The following is a 9316-nucleotide window of genomic DNA, read 5'->3' as shown; positions in this document are numbered from 1 at the left end:
CACTATATAGAGAGCTCGGTGAGCTGATCAGAGAGAAAGCATTCTGCCAGCCGAGCGCCTCCAAATCGCGATCACTTCCTAACCTTCCCCCCCTTTTTAACATATTTGATCACTTTGATTCTCTCCTTCTCCTCCTCATTATTTTTTTCTCCGCGCACGAAGGAGGTTCTATAGGTTGTGATCCTCTCTCTCTCGCTCGCTCGCTTTTTTGTTTTTATTATTGCCGCTCGCTCGCCGGAGAGTTTGACTTCGCGTTTGACTCGAGCACGGGCTTCATCCGCGCGCAGGCTGCTAAGCGCTACCTCATCCGAAGAAAAGGGAAAAAGAAGAGTAGAGACATTTTTAAAATATTTTTCCTTCGCGTGTGTGCCTGCTGCCAGTTGTTGGTTTTCCTTCAAGATTTGCTGGAACTTGGTGTCGCCCGCCGCCAGTCACCTCCACCAGTCAGTGTGTGTTGTTTTCGCCGCGCGGGTGTGTGTGTCTGAAAGTTGTCGGCCCGTCTCCTCATCATTTTTTTTTTCGTCGTATTTATTTTCCATTAAAAAAAAATTCTCCACCTTTTTTGTTGCTTTGATGGGTTTCCTGGATGGCTGACTGCAGGCGCCCCTGGACTTGGCCTCAAAGAGCAGGACCGCGATTCGGCTCTCCTGTTCCTCACTTCTGCTGACCATTTCTGACCAAGTAGGCTAACGTTACCCCCACTGTTCAAGCGACGGCGTTGCTCGATCGGTGCCGGATAAACAGCCGCCGCTGTGCCGATCCTGTGTTAATCGTTTGACTGTTGCGAGAGCGTAAATCGAAGCCCGTGCTGTGTTGTTATTTTGCTGTTCGATTTTTATTCGCCCCACTCAAGAACGCCAACACGGAAGACAAAAAGTTTTCCCAACGCTGACTGATAGATATGGCAATGGTAGTGTGGCGAGGCTCCCAGGACGATGTGGCTGAGACGCAGGGCGCGCTCTCGTCGCAAGCGCAAGGAGGACTGTCCCTGGCCGCGCCGCAACCCGGCCAGCTGAACCTCGCCGCCTCGCAGGTGGCCCCGCCGACCCCGCAGACGCCCGTGCAGCCGGGCGGCCCCAACGCCAACGCACAGTCCACGCCGTCCAACCCCACGTCGCAGAGCCAGTCGGACAAGCAGCAGCAGCAGCACATCGAGTGTGTGGTGTGCGGCGACAAGTCCAGCGGCAAGCACTACGGCCAGTTCACGTGCGAGGGCTGCAAGAGCTTCTTCAAGCGCAGCGTGCGCAGGAACCTCACGTACACGTGCCGCGCCAACAGGAATTGCCCCATCGACCAGCACCACCGCAATCAGTGCCAGTACTGCCGCCTCAAAAAATGCCTCAAAGTTGGCATGAGACGGGAAGGTATTGGGAATTTTTTATTTCTTTTTTGTTTGTTTGTTTGTTCAGTTGGTCGATTGCTCCCCCTTACTCTCCTCTTTCTCATTCTCACACTCTTCTCGTCTTTTGTCTGTGTGTAGTGGGGCTGAATGCATAATGCACGCTACGTTTCTATTCTTCTCTCGCCGTTCTCCCCCTTTCTCACCTCCATATTCTCTTTCGTCGTGCTCTTCTTCCTAAGCAGCCCGAAGAAAGCACGCGAAGGAGCCGCCTTCGTTAAAAGCCTCGAGACGGCTCTTGTCATTACCCGCCACCCCCCACTCACAGTGCTCTAATAAAGCAGCACGTTAGTGCACTGGCGTGCATCACGATTAAGTCTGTTAATCTGCGCTCACGGACGTATACATATGGCGTCCGTGTAGCCATGAAACGACGGGATGCATCTGGATTTGAATAATGCCACTGCAGATATAGAGAGCGGACGGCATGGACAGAAAACATTAAGCACACACGCGACGCTATATTGTCCATATCTACCACACACCGCCTTAGGCAGGCCCAAAAGTGGATAATGTTAGGGCTAGTCCTCATATGTTTGGCTTTGGGTCGGGGCTCCTCTACAGATCCGCTCCGGTGTCGGTGTTGTTCGAGAGCAGGAGTGATTCTCCGGCTAGCTAAGTAGGTTAAGGGTTAGCATCCATGCGTCTCTTTGTGCATTCAGTCTGTAGCTGTAGTCTTGTTCTTGTCCTAAAGGCCATAGACCCTTGACAAGAAAAGTAATGTTCAATTTTTCAACGTGATACTCTTGTCCTTGCTAAAGGTGTAGATTTTGGCTAACAGCAGAAGACACTGTGCTTAAACTTGGTCAGTTTCTTTTTAGGGGGGGGTGGGGTTACACTGTGTTGTCAATGTGTGTTATGTTTTCAATGTTTCTCTGTTTCAATGATGTACATTTTAGTACATAACCTTTAAGTGAGGCCATGTATTTTAATTTATATTACTTAATTGGCAACTATGTAGGATTGAGCAGGAGTACAGATATGTTACTTCTAAAAAGTTATTTAATGTTGTTATTGTTGTCAGCGGTGTGGCCATAAACAAACAGTAACAGGCAAAAATGCGAGGTCACACCGCATGTCCCCATGTTGTGCGGTACATGCATCAATATCTGCAGTCTCTCTTTTCACTGCAGCCGTCCAGAGGGGAAGGATGCCACCCACGCAGCCCCACCACGGCCAGTTCGCCCTAACCAACGGGGACCCGCTGCACTGCCATTCCTACTTGTCCGGATATATCTCCCTGCTGCTCCGAGCAGAGCCCTACCCGACGTCCCGCTACGGCAGCCAATGCATGCAGCCCAATAACATAATGGGCATCGAAAACATTTGTGAACTGGCGGCGCGGATGCTGTTCAGCGCCGTGGAATGGGCCAGGAATATCCCCTTCTTCCCCGACCTGCAGATCACAGACCAGGTGGCCCTGCTACGGCTCACCTGGAGTGAGCTGTTTGTGCTGAACGCGGCGCAGTGCTCCATGCCCCTGCACGTGGCCCCGCTGCTAGCAGCCGCCGGCCTCCACGCCTCCCCCATGTCCGCGGACAGAGTCGTGGCCTTTATGGACCACATTAGGATCTTCCAGGAGCAAGTGGAAAAGCTGAAAGCATTGCACGTTGACTCCGCCGAATACAGCTGCTTGAAAGCCATCGTGTTGTTCACAACGGGTGAGTCTTGCTATTTAAAAAAAAAAAAATATATATATATATATATATATATATATATATATATATATATATATATATATATATATATATATATATATATTTAGGGCAGCCTAGCCCTCGTTTAGGCTTGCTTTTACACATTGTTTTCATAAATACATTTTCCAAAATTTTATAAAAAATAATTTCCTTGCTGAGTTGGGAAATCAAACATTGAGGTAATTCATTATTTTATTTTAGTAGTATTTAGTAGTTTTTATAAAAAACAACTAACTGCTGACTAAAATGACCTCGAAACAGTATATATATATATATATATATATATATATATATATATATATATATATATATATATATATTTTTTTTTTTTTTTTTAAACTATATATATGTAAAATATTAAAATATTTACTTTTGGGGGAAAACATAGCAGACAAGCACAGTTAGGCTAATTCATAAAAAACAATATTTGTGTTTGCAACGTTAAACTTTTAAAACTAAGCTTGACCTCAGGCCACGTACTGAATATTGTTTTAAATAATGTGTGTTTGCAACCCGCACACCGTAAAACTAGGCAATCTTGTGTGTTGTGTGTGTTTAAATACTCTTCACTATAAATATTTGTTTTGCAGAATCATTTAAAAAAGGGAGAACTGTGGCCGTATTTTTGCTTCGTTTTGAAATATTTACCAGTGGCATAATTTGACGTTTAGGCCCAATCAATTATTTGTGTTTATTTGGAATGACAGATATTAATGATGTCACGCTTGGTGGGGGGAGGGGAGATGGGCCGCCTGGTAGGAAGAGGAAGAAAGGCCTAATGCTCTATTTACACATATTTAAGCACAGCTTTCCGCTGGGAACTCCATGTTTTAAATTTGATATATTGCTCCGAGTTATGAAACATCCAGAAAGATTTTATTAGTGCAATCGTGCTTCTTCGTGTAGACATTTCTTACCATGGGTTTTAAAAAAGCAATCCCAACTCATCCTTGTTTTGTTGGGGGGGGGGGGGGGGCTAGGGATCCCAGACACATGCTGGATTCGCTCCAGATCTGGGTCATGACCCCTCACTTCCTTGCATTATTTGCGCGTTACGGACTTAAAGCGAGCGTCCTCAAGCATATACAGCGTATACATGTCTTAAAGTAAATTTCAAATTGTAGGATATTTTAAACGTATAAACAACGTGTCTGCGGAAAGCTGTAGGCTGTTTATGTATTACACTATGGCACTAAATAATCTTTTAAATTGCCTTTAAGTTTTTTAACACCCATTTCCCTTTTTTACATATAACAGTAAATCTAGCTTAATTTGAACTCGTCACTAGCATTTGTTTATTAATGCGTAAAGCTAGATTTTAAGTCCTGCATGCTACAGGCCTATGCCTTTTTTGTTTTTGCTAATTTCTAAACAGCAGTGTATTTAGGACACAACGATGATCTACGCTTTTCGCTCTCGCCATATTTTGCGTAATTGTTGGCACCAGGACTGCCTGCCTGGCCCAGCTACATGAGAATGAAGTGGCATTTCGCTTGGTGGTGGTCTTGGAGCAGCGTACAGGGGTCAGGTCAAGCCCCCTGCGTGGAGTGCGGGCTATGTTCAAGAAAAATAAACCTTTACACCCACTTAGCGTAGATTTCGACCACATGGTTTTGAAAAACATTATTTCTGGCACGGATTAATTATACATTTTTACTGTTTTTCTTTATTTATTAGTAATTAGCCATTATGTTTTATTACTTCCATTTAAACTAGCTCTCATTTTTATTTTTGTCAGAGTAACTTTTATATTTATATAGGCTATTTTTTTACTACACATCCCCGTAAACGATCTGGCGTTATATATATATATATATATATATATATATATATATATATATATATATATATATATATATATATATATATACATATATACTAGAGTATTTCATTAAAAATCATAATAGTATGTGTGTTATTAAGTCCATAGCTTACAGTTTACACGTTAGTTTTTTTCTATACACTATATTGCCTAGACTGTGTGCTATTGCTGGCCTAGTACCCACCAGCGAAACAGAGTTTGACAGATCTATGACGTCGTTTGATAGCTTGGACGTGTATTTGTTTTTATGACTGCCCCTGCACTGATACCCTGCGTTTGACCACACTGAAGCAGCAAAAAAGCGGCGTTTTAGCCAAACATAGCCCAGAAATTTGAGTACAACCTGCAACACTATGATCGATGCCCAATGCAATGGGCGTCCCCAGGCCAGACTGCAATAAATGTAACCCACATGTGTCTTTGTCTCTTTCTCTGTAGATGCTTGTGGTCTGTCAGACGTGGCCCATATCGAAAGTTTGCAAGAGAAGTCCCAGTGTGCACTGGAGGAGTACGTTCGGAGCCAGTACCCCAACCAACCCACCCGATTTGGAAAGTTATTACTACGCTTGCCTTCTCTTCGCACAGTGTCCTCTTCGGTAATAGAGCAATTATTTTTCGTCCGATTGGTAGGTAAAACCCCCATTGAAACCCTCATTCGGGATATGTTGCTTTCGGGGAGCAGTTTTAACTGGCCTTACATGTCAATTCAATAAAGGAGCGATCAAAAGGGAAGCTGTGACTGCAGTAGTTAGCGCTTCTTTTGTAGAAGGAACGGCTGTTACACGAGTTTACTTTCACGAAGAAAAAAGACGTTTTCTTAAATGACTGTGAATTAAAAAAATCGAGACATTCAGTGAACTTTCAAAAATCATGATTGCTCCTATAGTGTCATTCTGAACAACTTGTTAGTATGTTTTGATTGTTTTTTTTTTTTTTTTTTTTTTTTTTTTACAAAAGGAAAAAAAAGAAAGAAAGAAAAAATGGGACAAAAAGAATGATGGACAAAACGTACAAAGGATTTTGATAATCCTTTTTGGGGGAAATTAAACTTTAAAGTGCATTGAAGCGATAATCTGGAGAATTTAGGATGAAGAAAAAAGTCCGTTTTCTTTTTTTTTACACAAATGGCTACTTTGTCCTGTGTCCATGTATCTATAGCTGTTTTGTATTTCCCCCTCCTTTCTGGTTCCAAACCGGCCTATGTGATAGTATGCAGTTGTGTTTTTTTTTTGTCTCTTTTTTCTAATAACCACGACTTTTTAACCAGTTGAGTAATGTAAAGACGTTCTTCAAGAATTAAAAAAAGGAAATCTACAGCAATATAGGACAAGGTTATACTTAAATGCTGCAAGCGCACTTACTCTTTGATATCCCCTTAATAAACGGGAGTAGGGATTTCTGTACGTCAGGTTCGAGCTATCAATTCAAATGAGCCGACCGGTCCATTAAAGGCCAGATTAGCCGTAATGCACCAGGGTGTCTCTGTCAATGCCACTAAGTTCCTTCTGTATTTCTCAAGACACCCGAAAGTATCACCATTTCAACAGTTATTCTATAAAATGTACCACATTGGAGGTGTTATCACTGGACAGTTACAGAGATATTCTTATACGTTTGTGTAGAAGTTGCGAGCTGGTCTTTAGTAGGCCGCAGAAAAACGGATAAACAAGGTCTACTTTAAACCCACAGAACAAATCACCGGGATTGAAGTCTGAAAAGTTGCATCTGTTCAAGATATTTCACTATATTTCACGAGGCCGTCCAGTTTTATGCAGTGCGGAATTGTCGCTACAGGAGAAAAACTCAAACCATCCTAGGCTGTTTGAAGTTGGGCGAAATAAGGTCCTCAGTTATTTTTTCATGACAGAGCAACAGTATTAATGAATACATCTGGGAAAGAAGTCTCCCCCAACTCTTCAAGCATTAAAGTGCCTGTAAAAGCGCAAAAGTCACTGATTTGTTTGTTGTTCAACGTTACGCTATAGACGACGTGGGGACACGCTTCAATTTTACAACTCAGTCTTATGATTGTGTATTTCACTTGAAATAAAAAGAGACAACGATTAGAGACAGTATTCTTGTAAATATAGGTCAATTCATTTCAAGGACTTTTTTCTTATACAAAGTATATGTGATTAAGAAAAAACTGTGGTTGCCATTTTTGTTCGGTAAAAAAACAAATGTCTTCAAATTGAGTGGCAGACTTAGCTAGTAGCACTGAAAGTTCTGTTTGTAATGTATATACATATTAAGACAAATGTTTTTTTTTTCTTTCTTTCTTTTTTCATGTATTTAGACTGTGAATGCATGGCCACAGGTCGCTAACCTATTTTACCTTTGATATATATAAATGTAAATGTTTTTGACTGTATAGATATAATCTGTGCATTCAGTACACTAGCCCTTGTATTTAAAAAAGGACAAAAAAAGAAACAAACCGTTCAATAATAGGCTAAGACTTAACAGGGTGAGCTGGTTTGGAAAGGGGTGGCTATTTTGACTTAGTGTTCCTGCTCCTTTTCGGTCTGTAACAGATGCCTTGTGTGTGTATGTGTGAAAGCTTGCAATTTCGTCCTTGTTCTGAGGCTTTTCTTCAACACACAAGACACCATGTTGTGGTTGGATAAAAAGGGATCATATTGTGTAGTTGATTCGAACAGTTATCTTGAGCTGTTCCCATTGCCACATATGGACCAGAGAATGATACATGATTGTAATTATGAACAGTTTAAACTGACCCACGTTTTTATATAAATATATAAGAATATATTACTGCAGGGTATTGATAACGTATAGATACTTTTTTATTATTATTGATTATTATTAATTGCAAGTGATATACGTGAGTGTGTGTGGAAGTTTATAGTTGAAAACAATTCTTGTTTGTTTGTGTTAGCTTATTGTAAACAAGCATTCTGCTGTAAATTTGTTCTTGGTATTAAATTATAATTTATGAATTTGAAATCAAAAGCCTTGCCATGTTTGTTATTTGTGAGTTGCCGGTCAATCAGCGACTGTTTTAATGGGGGAGTGTGTATGTTTTAATGTGTTACACTGTTAAAATGGTATGTGTGTGCGCGCGTGTGGGTGAGTGTAAGCGTGTGTGTGTGTGCGGTTATGTGTGGGTTAGAGTATGTGAAAGAATGCTAAAAAGCCAGTGGCTTCGAAATTTGACGTGTAAATGATCCAACTTAAGTCTAACATTTGCTACAATGTGACCTGTTTTGAGTATGACGTTTCATTGTTATTGAAAAGCGTTTAAATGTAATTTAGAAAGACACAAGCTGGTCAGTGTCTCGACACCTTGGGTGAACTCGACTACATGCATGTGCAAAACTCTCAGGGAGGTTTTACGCGTCTGAATTAGCAATGAAATGCAACACTGCGCCTCTGAACGGGCTACATGTCAAATGCTGCCATCGTCTGTTTTGAAAGCGGAACATGACAGAAAATGGCAAACAGCCGCGTTGTTCTGCGGTCACTGCTTCCTGTTCGGTTCAGCTCTGTCTCCAAACGAGTCCGTTTACACCTTTCTGCAAATCTCTGGGTAAAGGACAGTCCAGCCGTGTGAAGGCTTCCCCCGGAATTCGCCTCTAACTTGGTGTCCTATTAGTTGAGTCAATATGGCGTCTTGGAGTCCAGTGCAAGTACTGCTCCTCGGAGCACAGCTCTGGCTTCTAATAGAAACCACATTGCAGAAAGAAAAGACCCCCTCCTCCTCCCTCTATCCAGAGTGTGGGCTTCAAAAACTTTTCCTGACACAAATGCGACCGGTTTGAGCACCTACCTGCTACCCGGTCTAGAAGCACAAAAAATCAGTGAGAGGTTTTACAGAAATTCACTTCTTGTTTTTTTTTTTTTCCATCACACTTTGTTGAGTAATGCAAACTGAGTGTGTGTCTTAGTGTGATCTATTTTTCCCGAACCTACTAAAGTTTGCTCAGCCTTTGGGGTCTCTGCGCCTTTGTTTAACCTTGCTCATTTAGATACTACTACTACAACTACTACTGATGATAATAATAATAATAATAATAATAATAATAATAATAATAATAATAATAATAATAATAATAATAATAACAATAACAATAAACATATTGTTATTGTTATTATTATTATTATTATTATTATTATTATTATTAACAATGATAAGAACAACTATTACTATATTTATAATGAAAATAATAATAATAATAACGAGAAGAAGAATATAAACAATACATTTACATAATTAAAATACAACAAATATATTATTATTATTATTATTATTATTATTATTATTATTATTATTATTCGTAATGTGCGAAAGACTATTTAGTATAATGTAAACATAGACGACTTATAGGTGAACAAGCTTTCCAATATTACGGATTATTGCAACCTTATGATATATTATAC

At 40.8% G+C, this 9316-nt stretch overlaps 1 protein-coding gene across 3 annotated transcripts; it reads left to right on the top strand.

Annotated features, from left to right (window-relative positions):
• Positions 1-8866, top strand: nr2f2 (nuclear receptor subfamily 2, group F, member 2). 3 transcript variants are annotated; one of them, XM_007254461.4, is made up of 3 exons: positions 1-1364; positions 2515-3060; positions 5357-8866. In XM_007254461.4, the coding sequence occupies exons 1-3, from the start codon at positions 902-904 to the stop codon at positions 5629-5631; spliced, it is 1284 nt and encodes a 427-aa protein (XP_007254523.1). In that variant the 5' UTR covers positions 1-901; the 3' UTR covers positions 5632-8866. The 3 variants fall into 3 exon arrangements, with proteins under 3 accessions (XP_007254523.1, XP_007254524.1, XP_007254525.1); XM_007254462.4 differs by having other exon boundaries at positions 2-1364; positions 2533-3060; XM_007254463.4 differs by lacking the exon at positions 1-1364 and adding an exon at positions 1371-2018 and having other exon boundaries at positions 2533-3060.
• Positions 8867-9316: the final 450 nt, after the last annotated feature.

The sequence above is a fragment of the Astyanax mexicanus genome, chromosome 9 (genome assembly GCF_023375975.1).
Source record: "Astyanax mexicanus isolate ESR-SI-001 chromosome 9, AstMex3_surface, whole genome shotgun sequence".
Taxonomy (NCBI): Eukaryota; Metazoa; Chordata; class Actinopteri; order Characiformes; family Acestrorhamphidae; genus Astyanax; species Astyanax mexicanus.
Note: the sequence above shows the minus strand (reverse complement) of the source record. Positions and strands in the feature narration are given on the sequence as shown.

What these genes read in the sequence shown, in the direction of transcription:
- nr2f2 (XM_007254461.4), top strand. Translation starts at nt 902, where the DNA reads ATGGCAATGGTAGTGTGGCGAGGCTCCCAGGACGATGTGGCTGAGACG. An exon ending in AGTTGGCATGAGACGGGAAG is followed by an intron (nt 1,365 to 2,514) that starts GTATTGGGAATT and finishes CAATATCTGCAG; the next exon opens with TCTCTCTTTTCACTGCAGCC. An exon ending in CATCGTGTTGTTCACAACGG is followed by an intron (nt 3,061 to 5,356) that starts GTGAGTCTTGCT and finishes CTTTCTCTGTAG; the next exon opens with ATGCTTGTGGTCTGTCAGAC.